Below are 23,783 nucleotides of genomic sequence, written 5' to 3'. Positions count from 1 at the left end.
GATTTGGAATGATACTTCTCAATGGTTTAAAATAGCAACTGGGTTCACAAGCCCATAAAAAAATAACCTCTCCTTAAAATAGGTGGTATCAGATGAGCACAAGGAAATATGTTGCTGCTGTAAAGCTTTCACTTTGAGAATCATGCCGTGTGACCTCAGGGGAAGTAGCCAATGTTCCTTAAACGAACACAGGCTGCGTGTTTACCCCCCCAAAAAAATTCATTCGGGAATGCAAACACAAACATGGTGGTCTGCTTCACTTGTTGCCCATAATCCCTGTTTTTAGGTTATGCCTGGGCAGCGCATGCTCTGCTCTGCATGCTGTATTCAGGTATGGACTTGAAGCCCCACCCACTCTCCACCCATATTGTTCCCTAGCTTGTGTCATTGTCCTTGGGAAACTGTGGCTTTTTATTTGTCAATAGGCTTAGTGGTCTCTCCTTAGTACTGCCTTGTCTCATTTTGTAACCTCCCATGAGGACACCCCATGTTACATGTGTTGTTACTTGAGAGGCTTTAACTACAGCCTGTGAGCACTATTTGCTTAAACTTTTCTCCTGCCTGCACACACTCACCCCATCGCTTTTTTCATAGCACGCACGCTCATACAGTGGCGGCCACGACTTTTTTTTACTGTTTATTAACTTTTATAATTGCCCCATGCCGCATTTTCACCTTAATGGCAGCCGCGCCCCTTTCATTAGACAAGCGGTGTCTAAGGAAGGGGCGCAGCTGCCATTAACATGAAACCGAGGCATGGGGCGCTTTTACAAACAAGCATTTACAATGCAACGGTTTCGCCTTTGGAGAAGTTAGAGCTATTGGCATTGCTCATGACATTTTTTTTTTTTTACTTATAAATAAATGGCATTGTTGCTTCAAAAAAAACTAACAAGGGATGGTCCTTTGTCCGTTTGTATGAACATCTCTTTCTGTCTGATGATATGCTGAGTGCTATAGGGCCTGTGTTTTGCAGTGTCTTGCAGTGAGTGGTCCTTTCTTTGTGGGTTGCAGTGGCTTGAGGTGAGTGGTCCTTTCTTTGTGTTAACCCTACCGCTAATTGGGTGGTCTTAGGTTCCATAGTTTGATAAAATCATAAAATGGTGGGGCTTGTGCTGTATATCGATGTTTGACCGTCTAGGTCCCTTTTATGATCCCCTTCCTCAGTCTATCCCGGAGCGCTGCTCTGGGTGCCCCTCCACCGTCAGCTCATGAGTGAAGATCATATCAATGAACAAATGTTAAAGAGCAGCGCGAAAGTTGAATAAACCGAGTGCTACACCACATCGGTTATTCAGCGTGTTGACCTCCTCGTGCAAGCGGGGGCACAGCAGACCTATAATTGCAGCTCAGAAGTATGCGTGGGGCCAGGGAATGGAAGGGGTCGCTAGAGCAGTGTCATTCGTGACGGTAGCCCGCACTGATGTTGCATGCAGCTGGGTCCTCGGCGACGGTCGTGACTGCTCCTGTGTTACGATCCTCTGTGCGGGGGGTCACCCGGGTGCTCCAGCGTGCGGGGTCAAAGAGACTCTGGACCCTCCGAATCCGCCGTCTCAGTCCTCGTTGCCGAGGGGGCTCGCCTTGGTGCTCCGGGTGTCGGTGTTAGGCACTCGTTGTTTGGACGCTCCAGCACAACTGGGTCCACCTCGGATCAAGCTCCTGTCTTCCTGTGTTCCTGACTTGGCTTCTTCGGGGATCTGCGAAATCCACTCTGCTAGTATGAGCCTGTACTATGCGGTAATTTAAGGCAATTGGTGGGTCGGTCGAACGGTGGGTCTCTTTGACGTTAAACATAGCACAGAAAAGCATGCTGATGCGGGTACCGTAGGTGCAGTACTTCAAGGTGGCTGGTGACTAAAGTGTGAAGACTTCAGTCTTCTGCAACAGTATTTTTATCGGGAAAGACACGGAAGCGGGAGGGGGGGGCGGGAAAGACACGGAAGCGGGAGGGGGGGCGGCGGGAAAGACACGGAAGCGGGGTGGGGGGGGGCATCCCAGCGAAGACTCCTCTTTGACTCACGTAGAGGACAATCGCGCAGCCCACTCCTGAAAAATACACTTCGAAACTGACCAAAACAAGGCGACCAAAAAAACAAGTCAGGTCCCGGGCCGGCAGCCAATCAGAGCGCGGCCTGGGAATGACGTCACAGGGGTGTCCCGGGCCGGCAGCCAATCGCAGCGCGGCCCGGGACAAAGGGGCAGGGCTTAAAAAAGCCCGAGAAACGCCCCCGAATCGCGTTTTCCCCGAGAAAGCGCGATTGACAGCCTCTGTCTCCCAATGGCTAGCCTCCATTTATGGAGCTAGCCAATGAGAGACAGAGGCGGGTCATCTATCATATATAGAACTCAATAGGTTTTTTTGCGCATGCGCACTACGTGCGCACTTGCAGGCAAAACCTAAAAAAGCATTTGTTTGTCACATCAAATCAAATCAAATGAAGCTTTATTCCGTGCAGGTAAAACCACCATGAAAGCATATTATTTGAAAACAAAAATCATTCTGGCATTACATTATAATTAAAAATCATTAAAAAGACAAATTGTCTTTATACAGGTTAAAATGTAACAAAGCTTAATAAAGCTTAGTGCTAGTATATATACACAATATATAAAGGAAAACATAGAATTGTTATAGAGCAGCCATTAGGAGTTATAATCAGTTCGAGTGATTACACAAGCAAATGTAGAAGGCAATTCAGTCTAATTTGAAGTGCTGGTTCATATTTAATGCATAGGGATGCGTAAAGTGCACAGTGCCACATCTTATCTTAATACATTGTTTAAACAGTGTAGAAAAGCATAAAGACATACAATTACATAAAGTGCAGGTGCATTTTCATTTCTATGTGGATAGTAAGATAGGAGAATCTAACAATTTTCATTCATTTTTAGGTCTCGCCTGTCGATGCGCATGCGCATCGAGCAAGCGAGACTATGGTGGCTTATCCACTCTTTATCCAACTTGCAAGGAATCGTGGCGATTCCTTGCAGTGCACGAGAAATTTAAGCTCAATGCGCATGCGCATTGAGCTTAAAAGCGCGTGCACATGCCCCCAGCCGCCTGCCTTGCCTACTCTCCCAGCTGGTGCCGCTCCACCCCCTGCGGCATCAAAGGCTTTCACGGCCGGCCGGCCATGCTTTCAGTTTCACGACCGGCCGGCCGTGTGAAGTACATTTTAAAAGCCCGCTCTCCCTGCTCCGCCCCCTGCTCCGGCCGAGACGCATTTCTCCTCCCTCCTCCCCCCTCCTAGGTCAGTTCCAGTCCACCTCAGCCCAGTAGTTGATGTACCGCCATCATGGAATCCCACTGAGTGCTTGTGATAATTCCTTGCTGCTATTTTCTTGCACGGTTTTTGAGTTTGGAAATCGGTTAATGGTGAGATAAAAACAGCAGCAGATTTTTTTAGCATTTTTAACGTACATATGGGGATTAGCTTCGCCCACCCACTCCCCATATCTCTGCCACATTAGTTATAGTCCCATTTTGTGTCACTCAAATTTAGATATGCCCTGACCCCTGCCAGCTGCCAGGCCCCTGCTCCGCCCCCTCCCCTGCCCGCCGTGTCGCTCCAAAGCAGCCTACGGCCAGTATAGATAAATCTGTAGCTCTGAATTCGCAATGTATAAGCACACCGATGATTGGGGAATACTCCACAGTCTGAGCAGAACTTTGAAGTATCTATATTGTTACTTTTCATTGAAAAAAGCGTGAGTTTTGCTTTTTTTCTTCAGAAACATTACAATAATTTGCAGTTCACGGAGTTCACAGCAAAGCGTCCAACCCTAAAAGGGAGTTATTAATGTCACAACTGCACGCAAGTGTGCTTCGGCCGATTACTGTGCATTTTGGGAGTTGCACAGATGACTGCTCAAGAGCGTGAACATTTATTGCTTCATCAACGCTGAAAGCAGTTGCTTTAGGTGCACAATGTTCAAACGCACACATCCCATATACCCCCCCCCCACCCCCCGTCAGCCACCACGTGCTTCCCACATTGAGCAACGCGGTCAGTATGCCGGCTCTCACGTGGGTACCGTTTCCTGTAACTGAAATGCGACCATGCTTGACAAACATCCCGCGCACAGGAAAAAGCCCCACCCGGGCTGCTGCTCTCTCCCTCCGTCCCTCGAGCCACAATAAGCCGCTTCTCACAGGGTGATTCCAACGCCCTCCAGAAGTAAGCACCAGGTTCAGACCTCCAGGGGGCATTTCTCCTCCCCCCTCCCCTTATCTGCCGTTCCTTCGTCTGTTCCTTCTCCCTGCTCCGCCCCCTCCCCTGCCCGCCGTGTCGCATTTCTCCTCCCCCCTCCCCTTATCTTCCTTCCCTCCGTCTTGTTTATATCTGTAATCTATTTACTTTCGTAAAAAGCCGTGGGAAACGGTTTATGGGGTGATGGATGTTCGCCTCGACTCTGGGAGTAGGGCATGCTGCTGGACTTTGGGAAACCATGCATTCCTTCCTCGAGGACCAGACGTCTCTGCAGAGGTAAAACATTTTGTATATTAAAAACAAAACTCTGCCTTTCCCGCGACAAGTTCAAAGGTGCAACATTCAGCTTATAGGACGGACACATTCTAAACAAACTGTGCACCTAACCCTGCTCGAGAGAGTCCTCGTGGGCGCAGGCTGCCTCATTTCCTGTTGCACATGCATACCACAGCCTGTCCTGCTTTGCAGCACCCCGCCCCAAGGGCTTGGCTCCCTTCCAGGAAGCAAGGACCGCGAGAGAGGGGGGGGGGGGGAAATTGAATTACTATTTGAATCACATTTTAACCTCTCCAATTATATATTTTTTATAAACCGTTGCTTTTTGTTGTGCGTCTAGAAAACCTGGTTTGGATCACGCCTCCAGGATATAAGTTTAAGAGCGTTTTTCACCCACAACAATCCTCGCGGTACAGAGTGGAATGTATATGCACATGGACATCAGCTCATTAATTCGCTGAGGATAGCGAAAGTGACATCACTGATTATTTGACTCCTCGCCAATGACAGCACACATTTGACTGCCAGGCCCACCTTTATCCCCTCAAGAGACTCCTGTTTCATGGTGCTGGGACCAAAGTTAAGAGCAACGAGAGGCATCACTGATTATTTGACTCCTCGCCAATGACAGCACACATTTGACTGCCAGGCCCACCTTTATCCCCTCAAGAGACTCCTGTTTCATGGTGCTGGGACCAAAGTTAAGACACAACCCCTCACTCACCCTCACCCTCACTCACCCTCAACCACTCACCCTCACTCACCCTCAACACCTCACCCTCACTCACCCTCACCCTCACCACCCTCAACCCCTCACCCTCACCCTCACTCACCCTCACTCACCCTCAACCCCTCACCCTCACTCACCCTCACTCACCCTCATCCTCACTCACCCTCAACCCCTCACCCTCACTCACCCTCAACCCCTCACCCCCTCACTCACCCTCACTCATCCTCACTCACCCTCAACCCCTCACTCTCACTCACCCTCAACCCCTCACCCTCACTCACCCTCACTCACCCTCACTCACCCTCACTCACCCTCACCCTCTCACCCTCACTCACCCTCAACGCCTCACTCTCAACCCCTCACTCACCCTCACTCTCACTCATCCTCACTATCACTCATCCTCACTCACCCTCACCCTCACTCACCCTCAACCCCTCACCCACCCTCACTCACCCTCACTCACCCTCACCCACCCTCACCCACCCTCACCCTCACTCACCCTCAACCCCTCACCCTCACACAGTGCAATAGGTCTCAGACCATTTCAGTTAGAGCTTTTAGAAATGTTTATGGCTTTTTTTATTTGTAATTCTTTAGCATTGGCTACAGGAAACAAAAATGTTAAACATTTACAAAAAAAAACCATAAACAATTCTAAAAACACTAACTCTAATGGTGCGAGACCTATTGCATTTCCAATGCTTGTTTCCATATAGTAGTGCATCCAAATATGGGTAATCCTTTCTTTTTCTAACAACAAGTTGCACATATCGGATCACAGAATTTATAATTTTCAGGTTTCCCAGACTACAAATAAAATTAAAAAGCCTATTCGATAAAAAAAAGAAGGTTTTAAAATTGATTTCCAGACATTTGTTTGTCAAGTTTCCCCAGTCCAGTTTTAAAACAAACCCTTGCAAGTATTTGCAAGCAAGACTGCATTTGAGCCTTCCAGTATTTTTTGTGCCGTTTTATTGACTTCATAAAGCCATTGCAATAGCGTATGCACTCACTATACGTAATCATACATAATCACCCCACTTATGTATGATTCTCATACATAAATTGAGAAATATGGATGTGACCTATTGGCCAGAGCTGCTGACTTTAGATCGTGGGAACCAGGTCTGTGTCCCAGCATTAGCTCCGGGCAAATCAAGTAATCTCCTGTACCTAGAATAAAAAGAATCTGTCCCTCTTTAATGTAATCTGGTGCTCATGTAAAGTGTTATTATGCCCTTGGGCAATGTTCACGTGATATAAAACTGCAATATAGCTTACAATGCACAAATGGGCCTCGTTTTAGCACAAAAATAGATAAGAGGTCATATCCCATACTCTGAGGCAGAAGGGTTTTTTCAAATTGGCTAAAATTACTGATATCAAATGTCAAGATTTTTCAAAAGCCATGCGATTTTAGTTAATAGATGCCACAGTCCAGCACCCTGCTCTTAGGTGTTCCAGCTCCAGTGCAGTTTACCGTCTGTCACTTTTATGGGCAGATAAATATTTTGGCCACAGACTGATATAAAGACATATTGAAGGGTGTGGCAAAAAAGGTCATGACATTTAGAAACAATTGCGGTTTGAGAGGAACACAAACAAATTGTAAAGAGTATGTTAGTATGGTAATTCACAGCACTTTGAAAGCAGGTCTACGATTACATTCAACAAAATGCCCCCACCTCATGTCAGTTAAAGCTAGGTGGGTCCTAAAGATCTGGCGCTCTAAAAATTGAGTTGGGCTTCTAAAGCGTTTGAGAAAGAATCGACATAATTTGCATGTGATACAGTGCTCTAGATGAAGACGAACAGTCTGCTGCTCCGCTATCACTACACCACTGCGTCAGCAAGAAGAGCTGATCAGCTATAGGGCTAGTAGTGTAAATGTCTGGATGAACATATTGGGAAATATCAAAAGATTTATGAGCCAAGGAAGCATGGCCTTGCCATCATAGCAAAGTGGGAGAGTAGGAGAGTAAATAAAGTAAACATCAAAAAGAAAATACTGCAAATTATGGAGCAGAGATGTGTCCTTAAACCCTTAGTTTGTATTATTGGGTGAATTGGAAAAAGCACAGTGGATCCGCTTGGATGCACCTTGTTTAGCATGGCACAAGATGGGGTGGGGGGGGGGGGTGTTGGAGGCCTGTCTCTACCCCCTCACTGAAGTGAGGGGGTAGAGACAGGCCTACCTTTAGAAATTCTATGAACTTTAATAGTAAGGGACTGAAGATTACTTCTTCCTGAGCTCATGTTATGGGTGCTCCTGCTTGGAGCCAGCCTCGGTGCGGACTGCTGTGAGAAGCATTACTGCAAACAAAGGGTGTGTCTGTGGGTAGCTTAAGGAGGACATAAATATGGGAACAACACTAAACTGGTTTTGCTACAGGAGATAATGTAAGCAGGCCTATGCACAAACTGCTACTTAAACCACAAGGCAGAGAATTGATGGACATGCACTTGAGCAGACAAAAACAGTAAAACCTGCACTTGGGTAGCTTGTGGTTAGTGCTCCTTCACCCCACCCCGGGCGTTGAAGCTTTTTAATGGATTGTGTGCTATAAACAAGGTGAAAAAGCTCGCCCTTGCTTCCCTCGGCGATCCGTTGCATTCCATTGATATTCAGAAATACGTGGTCCCGGATCCAGAGACAGTTCAAAGCAACCTTGGAACAAGCATTTGCAATGCATAAGGTCTCGCATTAGGAAAGTTTGAGCTATTGGTATTGTAAATGACACATTTTTTATTTATGTGTTGGTTTTGAAAATAGCAAAAATAATAGCTTTGTCATTTACAATGCCAATAGTTATAACTTGTGACACCTATAGCATTTGTAATGCAATGTGTTGTATTCACGTGACTTAGACGTATTGATATTACAAATAACGATGGCTTTTAATTTTTTTAATAATTAATACTTTAATAAAAGTTATTGTAATTTATAATGGCAATAGCTTAAACTTTTGTAAATAACTTTTGTGAAGAATATGTTCAGTGTATTTTATTGTGACGAAAATCCAAGAACAGAAGTGAAATACTAACTTCTTTTTGTGACATTTGTAATAAAGCTTGAAACATTGAGAGAACATATTTGACCCAATTGTTGTTGAATGGTTGCACAGCAGATTGATGCTGTGGTGGCGCTGAGTGATGTTGTGGTGGCGACTAGTGATGCTGTGGCATTCAATGATCCTGTGGTAGCGCATAGTGATGTTGTTGTGCCCCTTAGTGATGCTGTGGTGGTGCTGAGTGATGCTGTGGTGATGCAATAGATAGAGTGAGTGGGATAGATAGATAGAATGAGGGCGATAGATAGATAGAGGGAGGGCGATAGATAGAGGGAGGGCGATAGATAGATAGAGGGAGGGCGATAGATAGATAGAGGGAGGGCGATAGAGAGATTGAGTGAGCGAGATAGGTAGATAGCGTGAGGGCGATAGGTAGATAGCGTGAGGGCGATAGGTAGATAGCGTGAGGGCGATAGGTAGATAGCGTGAGGGCGATAGGTAGATAGCGTGAGGGCGATAGAGTGAGGGCGATAGATAGAGAGATAGAGTGAGGGCGACAGATAGATAGATAGAGTGAGGGAGATAGATAGATAGATAGATAGATAGATAGATAGTGAGGGCGATTAGATAGATAGAGTGAGGGTGATAGATAGTGAGGGCAATAGATAGATAGAGTGAGGGCGATAGATAGAGTGAGGGCGATAGCAAGATAGAGTGAGGGCGATAGCAAGATAGAGTGAGGGCGATAGCAAGATAGAGTGAGGGCGATAGCAAGATAGAGTGAGGGCGATAGCAAGATAGAGTGAGGGCGATAGATAGAGTGAGGGCGATAGAGTGAGGGCGATAGCAAGATAGAGTGAGGGCGATAGATAGAGTGAGGGCGATAGATAGATTGATAGATAGAGTGAGGGCGATAGATAGATAGAGGGAGGGCGATAGAGAGATTGAGTGAGCGAGATAGATAGATAGATAGATAGAGTGAGGGCGATAGATAGATAGCGTGAGGGCGATAGATAGATAGCGTGAGGGCGATAGGTAGATAGCGTGAGGGCGATAGGTAGAAAGAGAGATAGAGTGAGGGCGACAGATAGATAGAGTGAGGGTGATAGATAGTGAGGGCAATAGATAGAGTGAGGGTGATAGATAGGGAGGGCGATAGCAAGATAGAGTGAGGGCGATAGCAAGATAGAGTGAGGGCGATAGCAAGATAGAGTGAGGGCGATAGATAGATTGATAGATAGAGTGAGGGCGATAGATAGAGTGAGGGCGATAGATAGAGTGAGGGCGATAGATAGAGTGAGGGCGATAGATAGAGTGAGGGCGATAGAGTGAGGGCGATAGTGAGGGCGATAGTGAGGGCGATAGTGAGGGCGATAGATAGCGTGAGGGCGATAGATAGATAGCGTGCGGGAGATAGAGTGAGGGCGATAGAGTGAGGGCGATAGATAGATAGAGTGAGGGTGATAGATAGTGAGGGCAATAGATAGATAGAGTGAGGGCGATAGCAAGATAGAGTGAGGGCGATAGATAGAGTGAGGGCGATAGCAAGATAGAGTGAGGGCGATAGATAGATAGATTGATAGAGTGAGGCCGATAGATAGATAGATAGATAGATAGATAGATAGATAGATAGATAGATAGATAGATAGATAGATAGATAGAGTGAGGGCGATTAGATAGATAGAGTGAGGGCGATTAGATAGACAGGTAGAGTGAGCCCGATAGATAGATAGATAGACAGAGTGAGGGCGATTAGATAGATAGAGTTAGGGCGATAGATAGACAGATAGAGTGAGGGAGATAGATAGATAGAGTGAGGGTGATAGATAGATAGATAGATAGTTGTGTGTGTGGTTGTGTGTGGTTGTGGTTGTGTGTGTGGTTGTGTGTGCGTGGTTGTGTGTGTGTGGTTGTGTGTGTTATGCTTTGTTTTGCTATGCTATGTTTTGTTGTGTTTGGTATGCTATGCTATGTTTTGCTAGGCTATGATATGTTTTGTTTTGTTATGCTATGTTTTGTTGTGTTTTGTTAAGCTATGCTATGTTTTGTTGTGTTTTGCTATGTTTTGTTATGCTATGTGTGGTTGTGTTTTGTTATGCTATGTTTTGTTATGTTATGCTGTGTTTTGTTATGCTATGCAATGTTTCGTTATGCTATGCAATGTTTCGTTATGCTATGCAATGTTTCGTTATGCTATGCAATGTTTCGTTATGCTTTGTTTTATTATGCTATGCTATGTTTTGCTATCCTATGCTTTGTTTTGTTATGCTATGCTAGTTTTGTTGTGTTTGTTATGCTATGCTTTGTTTTGCTATGCTATGTTTTGTTGTGTTTGATATGCTATGTTTTGCTATGCTATTATATGTTTTGTTGTGCTGTGCTATGTTTTGTGTTTTGTTAAGCTATGCTATGTTTTGTTGTGTTTTGCTATGTTTTGTTATGCTATGCAATGTTTTGTTATGCTATGCAATGTTTTGTTATGCTTTGTTTTATTATGCTATGCTATGTTTTGCTATCCTATGCTTTGTTTTGTTATGCTATGCTAGTTTTGTTGTGTTTGTTATGCTATGCTTTGTTATGCTGTGTTATGTTGTGTTGTGTTTTGCTATGCTATGCTTTGTTTTGCTATGCTATGTTTTGTTATGCTATGCTGTTTTGCTATGCTATGCTTTGTTATGCTTTATGCTATGCTATGCTATGTTTTGTTATGCTATGTTTTGTTGTGTTTGATATGCTATGTTTTGCTATGCTATTATATGTTTTGTTGTGCTATGTTTTGTTGTGTTTTGTTAAGCTATGCTATGTTTTGTTGTGTTTTGCTATGTTTTGTTATGCTATGTGTTGTTGTGTTTTGTTATGCTATGTTTTGTCATGTTATGCAATGTTTTGTTATGCTATGCTATGTTTTGTTTTGCTATCCTATGCTTTGTTTTGTTATGCTATGCTCTGTTTAGTTTTGCTATCCTATGCTTTGTTTTGTTATGCTATGCTATGTTTTGTTGTGTTGTGTTTTGTTATGCTATGCTATGTTTTGTTGTGTTTTATTATGCTATGCTTTGTTTTGCTATGCTATGCTTTGTTATGCTATGCTTTGTTATGCTATGCTTTGTTATGCTATGTTTTGTTATGCTATGTTTTGTTATGCTATGCCAAGCGTTGTTTTGTTATGCTATGCTATGTTGTATTTTGTTATGCTATGCTATGTTTTGTTGTGTTTTGTTATGCTATGCTAGGTTTTGCTATGCTTTGCAATGCGATGTTTTGTTATGTATGCTATGTTTTGTTGTGTGTTGTTATGCTATGCTATGTTTTGTTGTGTTTTGCTGTTTTGTTATGCTATGCTTTGTTTTAAGTTATGTTATGCAATGTTTTGTTCTGCTATGTGTTGTTGTGTTTTGCTATGCTATGCTTTGTTTTGTTATGCTATGCTTTGTTGTGTTTTGCTATGTTTTGTTATGCTATGCTATGCTTTGTTATACTATGTTTTGTTATGCTACGCTTTGTTTTGTTATGCTATGCTATGTTGTGTTTTCTTATGCTATGCTATGTTTTGCTATGCTGTGTTTTGTTATGTATGCTATGTTTTGTTGTGTTTAGTTATGCTATGCTATATTTTGTTGTGTTTTGCTATGTTTTGTTATGCTATGTTTCGTTATGCTATGCTTTGTTTTATGTTATGTTATGCTATGTTTTGTTATGTTCTGCTGTTTTGTTGTGTTATGCTATGCTGTGTTTTGTTTTACTATGCTATGTTTTGTTTTGCTATTCTTTGTTATGTTATGCTATGGTTTGTTTTGTTATGCTATTCTATGTTTCGCTGTGTTTTGCTATGTTTTGTTATGCTATGTTTTGTTATGCTATGCTTTGTTTTATGTTATGTTATGCTATGTTTTGTTCTGCTATGTTTTGTTATGTTATGCCATGCTATGTTTTGTTGTTTTACTATATGTTTTGTTTTGCTATGCTATGTTATGTTATGCTTTTTTGTTATGCTATGTTTTGTTATGCTATGCTATGTTTTGTTGTGTTTTGTTATGCTATGTTTTGTTATGTTATGCTATGTTTTGTTTTGCTATCCTATGCTTTGTTTTGTTATGTTATGCTATGCTATGTTTAGTTGTGCTATCCTATGCTTTGTTTTGTTATGCTATGCTTTGTTGTGCTATGATTTGTTATGCTATGCTGTTTTGTTGTGTTTTATTATGCTATGCTTTGCTATGCTTTGTTATGCTATGCTATGCTTTGCTATGCTTTGTTATGCTATGCTATGCTTTGTTATACTATGTTTTGTTATGCTAAGCTTTGTTATGCTATGTTTTGTTATGTTATGCTTTGTTGTGTTTTCTTATGCTATGCTATGCTTTGCTATGCTTTGCAATGCTGTGTTTTGTTATGTATGCTATGTTTTGTTGTGTTTATTTTTGCTATGCTATATTTTGTTGTGTTTTGCTATGTTTTGTTATGCTATGCTTTGTTTTATGTTATGTTATGCTATGCTGTTTTGTTCTGCTGTTTTGTTGTGTTATGCTATGCTATGTTTTGTTTTACTATGCTATGTTTTGTTTTGCTATTCTTTGTTATGTTATGCTATGGTTTGTTTTGTTATGCTATTCTATGTTTTGCTGTGTTTTGCTATGTTTTGTTATGCTATGTTTTGTTATGCTATGCTTTGTTTTATGTTATGTTATGCTATGTTTTGTTCTGCTATGTTTTGTTGTGTTATGTTATGCTATGCTATGTTTTGTTGTTTTACTATGATATGTTTTGTTTTGCTATGCTTTGTTATGTTATGCTTTGTTTTGTTATGCTATGTTTTGTTATGCTATGTTTTGTTATGCTATGTTTTGCTATGCTATGTTTTGTTTTGCTATCCTATGCTTTGTTTTGTTATGCTGTGCTTTTGCTATCCTATGCTTTTGTTTGTTATGCTATGCTATGCTGTGTTTCGTTATGCAATGCTATGTTTTGTTATGCTATGCTGGTGAGGGTATGTGAGGGTGTGAGTGTGTGTGAGGGTGAGTGAGGGTGTCTGAGGGTGAGGGTGATGGTGTGTGAGGGTGAGAGGGTGAGGGGGTGAGGGGGTGTGAGGGTGAGAGGGTGAGAGGGTGAGAGGGTGAGAGGGTGAGAGGGTGAGAGGGTGAGAGGGTGAGAGGGTGAGAGGGTGTGAGGGTGTGAGGGTGTGAGAGTGAGTGAGGGTGTGTGAGGGTGAGAGGGGGAGGGTGAGTGAGGGTGAGATGGTGAGGGGTGTGAGGGTGAGGGGGTGTGAGGGTGACAGGGTGAGGGGGTGTGAGGGTGAGGGGGTGTGAGGGTGAGGGGTGTGAGGGTGGTTGAGGGGTAGTGAGGGTGAGGGGTGTGAGGGTGTGAGGGGGTGTGAGGGTGAGGCGGTGTGAGGGTGAGGGGGTGTGAGGGTGTGAGGGTGTGAGAGTGAGTGAGGGTGTGTGAGGGTGAGAGGGGGAGGGTGAGTGAGGGTGAGATGGTGAGGGGTGTGAGGGTGAGGGGGTGTGAGGGTGACAGGGTGAGGGGGTGTGAGGGTGAGGGGGTGTGAGGGTGAGGGTGAGGGGTGTGAGGGTGGTTGAGGGGTAGTGAGGGTGAGGGGTGTGAGGGTGTGAGGGGGTGTGAGGGTGAGGCGGTGTGAGGGTGAGGGGGTGTGAGGGTGAGAGGGTGAGTGATGGTGAGGCTGAGTGAAGGTGAGGGGGTGTGAGGGTGAGTGAGGGTGAGTGAGGGTGAGGGTGTGTGAGGGTGTGTGAGAGTGAGGGGGTGTGAGGGTGTGTGAGGGGTCAGGGGGTGTGAGGGTGTGAGGGCGAGTGAGGAGGGCATGAGGGTGAGTGAGGGTGAGTGTCTCCAATGAATGTCGCTGCTTCGCCTTCTTTGAAAATGTTCAGTGCTGCAAATAGAGCATGCCGACCTAATTATCACAGCATGAGGCCCCAAAGTGATAATTATCACAGCATGCAGAGAGGCGCCCCACGCTGCTGGAGCACTCAACTGCACATTAATTATTGTTGAGTGCTCCAGCAGCCTGGGGCGCCTGTTGACATGCTGTGATAAGTGGGGTCTCATGCTGTGATAATTGTTACTTGCGGCTCACAAGCTGTTCCACTGTGAAGCACGTTCACAGACCTGAATCGGCTCGTGCCCATACTACAATCGGCTCGTGCACAGGACTGTCTCCAGGTCTGTCTCCCTTGAAGGCAAACACGGTGACTATAAGTCTCATTGGCGGCAGCGCTTCACTCCAGCGAGACCTAAAAAGGGAAACGTGCAGGAAAAACAGAGAAAGCTGTTCACATTCAAGTTACCTGCATAGTGACCTACAACCATGTCTGGATGTGTGCGGGTCAACAGTAGGAGATGGGCCCCAACAGGGGTGGGTGCAATGTCCAGGACCACTGCTCCCGACATCTAGGGTCCAGTGCCTGCCCTGTGCACCAAGCTTTGTCCGCACTGCAGAAACTGACCTGAGGGAAGCCAGTCCTTCAATGAACCCCACCCTCTAGCTGTAAACTACCCACAATTATCCTGAGATGGAAAAGAGTAATCCGACCTCAGCACCCCCTATAAGAGACGAACAGCCAGGCCCTGTAGCCTCGTAAGAACTGAAAACACAAAGAGGCCGAGATCCGGGGGGGGGGGGGGGTATCATTTGCCCATAAATACCAAGAACATGGCAACAAGTTGAAGCCATGGGCAAAAAAGAAACCACCATGTTGAAACTAGGTGTGAGAAAAACGTATCAGTAAAATCTCAAAGACCAATGCCACCTCAGCAAACATCCCTTTCGAAATCAACTCATTTTCACAAACAATGGGTCTACCCAGTTTTCAGTGGGGCATCTGCCATCTACAAGCTTTCTACACAACAGGAGCTGCCATTAATCAATAGTCACATCGAAGGATGAAAGGGAGAGCCGACCCTGCCTAAACTCGGACATGCAACTGCAGATCATATGAAGTCAGAAGCAGCTGCGCAACTCCTTGACCAATCCTGGCACCAAAACAAACAAATTGCCAGCTTGTTGGCAGTCATCCATCCCTCAAGCAATTGACATCAGCAAAGCAGCTTCAGGGCAAAGAAACTGATCTGCTCAGAATCACACGATGCTCAGAAGAAGCCAGGATAAGAACCCGGCTCCTTATGCTCCAAAACGCTCCATTCCGCGATTTAGAAATTCCGCCATGCCCCTTCCGCAAGCAATTCACACACAATTATGTGTTTAGAAAGCACACTCTTCTCTGAACATGTCCTTCCTCGGAAGGGCTCAAAACCTGTGTACATTGCAGGGGGGGGGGGGCGGGGGCTTAAACTTTTGTCACGCCACTGATCAAGGGGTTACATTACAGAACACCTAGAGAATAAAGCCAGGATTGGACTAATAACTCTTGTTGTGTATTCACTGTTTTTCTCCTATGTTATGCTTGACTCCTGTAACTGAGGTGATTTTGTAACTTGTAACTCGCGGACCCTCATGTAAAGCGCTCTGATACCTACGGGTCTAGCCAGCGCTATAAAAAACTCAGGAAATAAAAAATAAAACGGACCGGTAAGATTGAGTGAAAGGGTGCATTGAGGAGATGAAATTTCAAAATGATGTGAAGTCATATTTCGTACCTTTTGCAGACGTTGGCAAGGACTAAGGAGTAAAAGTGGAGATAGGGTGAAAATTGTTATGATTCTCTGCAGATGGTTTCATCAGTAGTGACTTGACCAATTTGTAGGCAGACATGGAACACACACTGTGAAAGGTGTACCAACTTATTGAATAGGGAGGCCTGGATCAATAGGGTCCATGAAGTGATCCAAAAGGCTTAACTTTAGTTTCCATCTTAAGTAGATCACTTTCCAAAGAGGTTTGTACTGTTTAATCTTGGTTTTACACATCATGGTCCAGTCTACTCCCAGGCTAATTTGAGCCTGGGAGAAGAAGCCATTTTGATTTTATCAGGGCAGCTTTGGCAATATCAAGCAAGGATGTAATGGGGATGGCGTTGTCCATGAAACTAGGTAGTTCAGGCTGGTAAAGTTGGTTGAGCCTTCCCAACAGTCACAGATAGAAAACACATTGGAGAGAACATGACAACATCACGTGAAGGTAGCATGGAGCAATTTACAAGACACAAACTTTTATAGAATCAGAACATTTGTAAAGCGCACTACTTACCCGTGAGGGTCTCAAGGCGCTAGGGGGGTGGGGGTTGCTGCTATTGCTCGAATAGCCAGGTCTTGAGGAGTTTTCTGAAGGTTAGCAGGTCCTGGGTCTGCCCTAGGAGGATGGGGAGGGTGTTGCAGGTCTTGGCGGCGAGGTGGGAGCACGATCTGCTGCCGGAGGTCGATCTTCGGAAGTGGGGGACTGGCGAGGTCGGCGGAGCAGAGCTGGCGGTTGGGGGGTGTAGAAGCTGAGTCGTCTTTTGAGGTATGTTGGACCGGTGTTGTGGAGTGCCTTGTGCGCGTGGCTGAGGAGCTTGAAGGTGATCCTCTTTTTGACGGGTAGCCAGTGCAGGTCTCTCAGGTGGGGTGTGATGTGGCTGCGGCGAGGGATGGTCGAGGATCAGGCGTGCAGAAGCGTTTTGTATGCGTTGCAGTCATTTCAGGAGTTTGGCCGAGGCTCCTGTATAGAGGGCTTTTCCATAGTTGAGCCTGCTGCTGACGAGGGCCTGGGTGACCGTTCTTCTTGTTTCCGGAGGGATCCACCTGTAGATCTTGCGGAGCATGTGGAGGGTGTTGAAGCAGGAGGACGAGACAGCGTTGACTTGCTTTGTCATGGAGAAAGTGGAGTCGAGGATGAACCCTAGGTTGCCTGTGTGGTCGGTGGGTGTTGGAGCTGTTCCCAGTGCGGTCGGCCACCAGGGGTCGTCCCAGGCCGAGGGGGTAGAGCCAGGATGAGGACTTCATCTGGTCAGAGTTTAGCTTCAGTCGACTGTTCTTCATCCACTCTGCGACATCTTTCATTCCTTCGTGGAGGTTGGTTTTGGCAGTGAGGGGGTCCTTGGTGAGGGAGAGAATCAGCTGGATGTCGTCGGCGTATGAGATGATGTTGAGGTCATGCATTCAGGCGACGTGGGCGAGCTGTGCCATGTAGATGTTGAACAACGTCGGGCTGGGGGATGAGCCCTGGGGTACGCCGCAGATAATTTCGGTGGCTTCGGAGCGGAACGGGGGGAGGCGGATGCTCTGGGTTCTGCCGGAGAGGAAGGAGGTGGTCCAGTCCAGAGCCTTGTCTCGGATCCCAGCGGTAGAAGCTGGTTGTTGAAACTTGCTACCTCCAACGTTTTACCTTGAATCACAGTGTAATATTAAGCAAAGCTGGAAAACACATTTCTGAGGAGGAACTTTTTCTAACATATCAGGTTGACAATAGAGCATGTGATCAATTTCAAGAACAGGTAATGTATGTGCTCTTAATTTTACCCTCATATTTAGCAGGATAAAATCAGAATCTATGAATTCCTTTTTTTTTCTTAAATACACATTTAGGACATAGAAAAGTCATGAAACTAATATAGTCAGAGCTTTCAGTGGGCCGGGTCTCACTGTGTCTGTGCACCGGCAGGTTTTTTTAAAGGGGGCCTCGAAACGGGTCTCTATCGAGCTCTGTTTTGTGCCCTGGTCCAGGCAGTCCGTTTTTTCCCGTACTGCAGTGACAGCAGGCAAGTCGATGTGCGTGTGCTCACACTGCTCACTTCTCAGCAGTGGAGAAGTTATGGCATGACGTCATGCCAGGTAAGCGTTGGTTTCTTACATCTCCCATGTGCCTGCTTTCCAAAACACAACACTGTGAGCGCTGTTGCGAGTGAGGGGCCCTATTGAATAGCACACACTGCAAATTGCCACTTTTGAAACTCAGGAGCAGCAACATTGTCGTGGTGTCACCAGGACTTTAAGTGTAAGCTTTTAATATTATATACTTTTTTAATTTTACAGAGTTTTATATGGCACAAACTTGACCCGAATCGGGTAGCAGAGCGCTCTACATAGCACCGGTTGCATTACATGAGGACACATTCATTTTTGTTAGGCACAAGGAGATTAAGTGATTTGCCCAGAATAACAGGATGTTCAGCATCAATGCCGAGACTCAAACCCAATTCCCCAGATTCGAGGTCGACCGCCCTAGCCGTTAGGCCAACTCCACTCCCCAAGCCATAGTTGCTGCTTATTTATCTTATGCAACTAACAACCATTGACAAAGCCAATAGTGCTGACTTGTATCACATGTATGGATGCAATGACAGAAACAGCAAAATACAAGTCAGGCGGCACACTATGCTAAGCACAGATTTTTTAGCTTATGTGTTTTAAGCCCCGCCCTTAATGACATTGGCCACGCCCCTTTGAGAGACCCCCCCCCCCGGTTTTCATCCCTCTTAAAGCCCTGGATATAGTCCACGTCTAATTTTCTGGGCCTATCACAGCGCTGACCTTGTAATACAACCTCAACTGTGACAAAGAGTCACACATCAATAAGACAACCTAAACAGCGACAAAAAATTTCCAAATGAATGTGGGGTAATGAGGCTACCGCCTCGGTATCCAAAAACTCACCACTGTCAGAAGGCATCCGACAGACGAAAACAAGACACAGACGTCTAATTTTAACAGATGATTAAATGTCCTACCACATTGTGTTGAGTAATATTATTCTACGTTAGTTAAATTGGATCAATTGAGAAGGAAGACAACTCTCAAAATGGATTGGGTTGTTAAATTAACAGGACCGGAAAACGTTCCCCTGATTACCTTAGCCATGTCATACGAATACCAGTCATTGATTTAATTTTACAACGCATTCTAGTTATCTAGTGCTTCATTCAAACTGCAGTGAATAAAGAGCACAGCTCTCAGAATGATCTGGAGTTTTATTTTTACATTTAAAACCCCACGGCTGGAAACAAAGTATTCCATAGGCAATCAGTGCGCTAGACTGCACGTATACAATGTCACAAACGGTTCAAGAAGTTCCAAGATGGCCGCCGCTTGTTCTTCAAGGTAATGCCAGAACAGCTGGAAAGAAACAGAAAAAGGACTTCCCCTAAACTACTGTTCGCATCTGTTCCATGTTAGTTGCTGGGCAGCAGACAAGCAACGCATCCCTGACCTCCCTCACCCAACACCAGCTGCCCTCCCCAGCTAATGGATTGAGCAGCTGTCCCAGTTATTTCGTTTCATGTCTCCATCTTCTGCGTTTCTTACTGATAACGGCTTCTTTGTGAACAGTGGATGCTCGGAGGAGGATGGAAGGGACAACAAGATGCATTGATTTTCCTTCTGTGAAATGGATGCCTAATCCCAAATATACACAATGTCTGCTGGCTGGCATAGCTCTCATCCCGTTGCTTACCTTGAGCGTCTCCCCCACTGGTGAGAACCGCGATCGCCCGTCCAGCTGCGGACATGCGGAGCTTCGCCAGGTCCGAGGCGGCCATGCTGCGGCTGTTTGGGATGAATTCCGAGTCTGCCCTTCACAGTCGAATTCTTTAAAGTAATAAATATGTGGCCAAAGGTTAAACCCGATTCATCCGCCCACAATCGGGCAAGACGCCTCCCTAGGCTAAGACCCACCTCCGGCACACTCCACCCACCGTGGCCATGATCTGGGAGGAGCCGCCCACCACCCCAATCTTCCCACTTCCCAGTACCGTCCCGGTCACAACACTGGCCGGCCAGCGGGAAGGGAATCGTGCCGTCTCGGGGCCGGGGTTGGATAGTGCCTTATGTCTCTTGAATTATAACAGGAACTACTTGATAATAGACAATACGATAACCAATATCACCTGTCTTAAACATCACTTACAGTAGTGAACATGTACACAGTGTGTTAAGCTACAAAAGGAAGGAAAGTTATTTTAGATAAAATGTAAAAGCCGTATCTGCACAGTTCGTGTAAAAATATGAGTATCTTCTCACAGTGTACTCTGGCAATTGTACACTTAAATGCAAGGCAAATTGCTGAGCTTGTTGCGGAATGTGATGCAACAAAGAAAACACGGATTTTGATAGAACGCAGGAGGAGATGCTGATAAAAACTGTACCGCTACTGGGTGGAGACAAGATAGCTTGCTGCTGACTAACTAGACACGCAAAGCAACTGCACAGCCAAAGTAGATTGGCACAGTTTGGAACTGGCCTTTATATAGTGCTTGCCTCCTCTGACGTGTGTCTTAAGCACGAGCAGCAAGCATGACATCCTCGAGACAGTGATCTATTCAAGTATATGAGTTTAAAGATGGACAGGATTATCCTAATGGAGGAAGCCCTTCTGATATGAAAATTCAATAACTTTTTTTCCATTTTCTTCATGGTACACTAGAGAGAAACATGCCGCGATTGGTCCTTTATTCTTTTGTGTCAAATCGAGTGAAATACCGCAGCTATCACACTTCAATTTTTTTCTGGAAGTTTTTCAAGGCAGTTCCATATGTAATACTGGGTCTTAACTGAAATCTTTACTACCGCCAGCCAGTTCATCGAGTTATCCTCATTAAATTCATAACTCAACTGTTGGATTCCCTTGTTATATTCTATATGTACTACACCTGTGCGAGGTTTTCCAAAGTCGTACACAATGTAAAGGGTATATGTACCTAATATAATATTTGGGCGTGCATGCCAAACATCACACGCAACAAAACATATTATTAGGTACACACACCCTATCTATTGTGGATGACTGGGAAACATATATTACATTTGCTATTGCCTTGAAAAAAGTTCTGGTTTGGAATGAAACACGTTGGTAGACCAAATTCATCCTTGTCAGGTTTGGTGTAATTTCTTGCAGCAGAATTTGATGTGTTTTTGTGCAAACATTGTCCCTATTATATAGAAAACCGCAGCTTTTGGCACCCCACACAACTTTGGTTACCCCTTGACAATATGGAGATAGTCTGGCAAAATAATTCAGAGGTGGTGGAAGTAAGACTTTTGAAAACGTTACAGAGATCTGTCAAAGGCGGCCAAAGTTAAGAGACCTTTAAAGGGTGCTTTTCCTATGAATGTTCCACTTAACCATAACTATAGAGTTTATATAACTTCTCTGTAATGTTCCCTTTGTCTTTTTTTGCATGGGTTTTATTGGCATTTATCTAATTTGCATACCATCACAGTTCATATGTCAAGTTATAGCAAAATGTTCAGAAGAGTAACATGTCCAAAAGAACAGATCCATATAGAACAACAATATGCGGTGATACTAAAACACAAAGCAGTTATCCACGCATAGGGCTCCAGTTAAGCCACCGGAGTGGAAACAAAAAAAGTATCAAACAATAATACATAGTACGTATATTCGGCCTGCTGGAAGGCAAATACATCAATATTATAATAATTTGCAATCAATTTATGTATTGGAACATATCCAAAGAAAAATTTAGGTATACAAGTAAGCAATAAACAATAAAGAAATCAAATAAGAAAGACATTTGCTCGTACATACAATGTAGAATAACACAGAATTAATTAATCTAAGGGTGGCAGGTGAGGCTGAGTATGGTATTGGCAAATAATGATTGAGGCCCAGGTGTTGCGGTTGATACACAAAGTAACAGAGGGGATGGATCGAGGATATGCGAAAGGATGAGTGCCACAAGTGTTGTCAGGTGGAGTGTGGGACCGCTGGTGCTCCCTTGCGGAATTTCTCTAAAAGGTCATTCCACATGTGTAATGTTCCCTTTGCCTGTCTCTGTCTCATTCTCTCACTTTTTTTATCCACGTCTTCCTGTTTCTTTCTTTTCACTTTGTCTCTTCCTATTTATTCCCCCTCTTTATCTTTATCTCTATTTCTCTATTGCTCTTGATTTCTACTTTTCGCCACTCTTATGCTTTACCTCACTTCCTCTTAGTCTCTTTCTCTCTCCATCTTATCCACTTTCGCCTCCTTTAACTCTGTCTCCTCTGTCCTCCTCTAACTCTCTAGCAGTTCCTTTCTTTCTCTCCTGCTTTCTTCCTTATTATCTCTATTTTCTCCCTTTCTCATTATTTTTCATGTATCAGTTCTTTCCCCTCTTTCTTCCTTTGACTCTGTTATATTTATCCTACGTGATTATATCTCACCAAGATCGTGTGACTGTATATATATATATATATATATATATATATATATATATATATATATATATATATATATATACATCTATATATATATTCACTGAAAAACAACAGTCACAGTTACATTATAGTTAGGTGAATTGTTAAATAACAATGTGACGTTTTTAACTCTAAAACCCACTGTAATTCATCAGTTATAGTTATCTCAAGTAATTATAACTCTTGCCCTAAGGAAACTATAACTCGCTCCACCGCCATGCACGGTGATATTAGCAATGCTATCAATGAAGATGTCATGAGTGACATAATATGTAGGATAAATTAGCAGTAGATGGGAGGGCGCAAGTTTTTTTTTTTTTTTACAAAGTTTTATATAGTGCAAATTTGACCCAAAGGTATTGGGTATCAGAGCTCTTTACACGAGCACCAGTTGTGTTACATGGAGACACATTCATTTTTGTTAGGCACGAGGAGATTAGGTGATTTTCCCAGGATCACAGGATGTTGCGTGTCCTTGCTGAGACTCAAACCTAGGTCCCCAGCTCCAAGGTCGACTGCCCTAGCCGTTAGGCCAACTCCTCTCCTCCTAGTTACAGTTACCTTAGAGCAAGAGTTATAGTTACTTTAGATAACTATAACTATAATGAACATTTCAGTGCTTTTAAGAATTTAAAGCGTTATGTCGTTACTGGACATTTCACCTAACTATAATGTTACTGTAACCTTTGTTTTTTTCAGTGAATTTCTAGTTTTTTTAATGTAAAGTAATATTTAATTACCATACGTTAATCCAACCCCCGATGCTCACGTCCTCTGGCAATGCGTGGCGGGGAGAGGTTGACTTCAGGACCTGGCATGTGGCCAGGCCCTTCAGCCAACCCCCGCATGCAGTCACCCCCACCCTGCCCATCGCGTTTGGTCGTGCATGGTGGTGGTATGCCACAGGGCCTGCAGCCAACCCTCCCGCATGCAGCCAAACCCCACACTGCGCAGGGCGCTTAGTCGTGCATGGCGGGGGGTGGCTACAGTGCCTAGCCTGTGGCCAGGCCCTGCAGCCAATCACCCGAACGCAGCCAACCCAACCCAACGCTGCGGTGCAGTGGGGGGTTGGTTAAAAGGCCTAGCCTGATGCCATGCCCCATGGCCAACCCCCCCAAAGGCAGTCACGCCCACACCACTCATGGCCAAAGGGGGGTGGCCATAGGACCTGGCCCTGGGAACCCCAGAGCCTTTTTAGGTCGAGCCTATCCCATTCCGCAGGAACGGATAGGGGAGAATTTTAGTGTTGCATCAGGAAAGCTAAACCAGCAGGCGGATTTCCACAAGTGCATGTGGTCTCGTGAACGCGCTCCCATCCGCCTGCTGGTTTAGCTTTCCTGATGCTCTCCACATCCTATCCGCCTGCCTGCCTGCCTCGCATCACCACATCAAAGCCCGCCATCTGTTGCTTCCCCAGCGTGATGCCGCCAGCATCTTCACTTCAAAGGGATCCGCTCCGCCCCCTGCTGCATCAAA

General features: G+C 44.7%; 1 protein-coding gene across 1 annotated transcript in view; it reads right to left on the bottom strand.

The window, feature by feature from the left end:
- Nucleotides 1-19,854, bottom strand: part of LOC144822694 (ATP-dependent 6-phosphofructokinase, liver type) — a 312,409-nt gene extending 292,555 nt beyond the window's left edge. The window contains exon 1 of the mRNA XM_078680480.1: nucleotides 19,564-19,854. Within this exon, the coding sequence (XP_078536606.1) occupies nucleotides 19,564-19,648 (85 nt within the window). The 5' untranslated portion in view covers nucleotides 19,649-19,854. The remainder of the gene's footprint in view (nucleotides 1-19,563) is intronic.
- Between the last annotated feature and the right edge of the window lie 3,929 nt (nucleotides 19,855-23,783).

This window comes from Lissotriton helveticus, chromosome 3_1 (genome assembly GCF_964261635.1).
Source record: "Lissotriton helveticus chromosome 3_1, aLisHel1.1, whole genome shotgun sequence".
NCBI classification, from domain to species: domain Eukaryota; kingdom Metazoa; phylum Chordata; class Amphibia; order Caudata; family Salamandridae; genus Lissotriton; species Lissotriton helveticus.
Note: the sequence above shows the minus strand (reverse complement) of the source record. Positions and strands in the feature narration are given on the sequence as shown.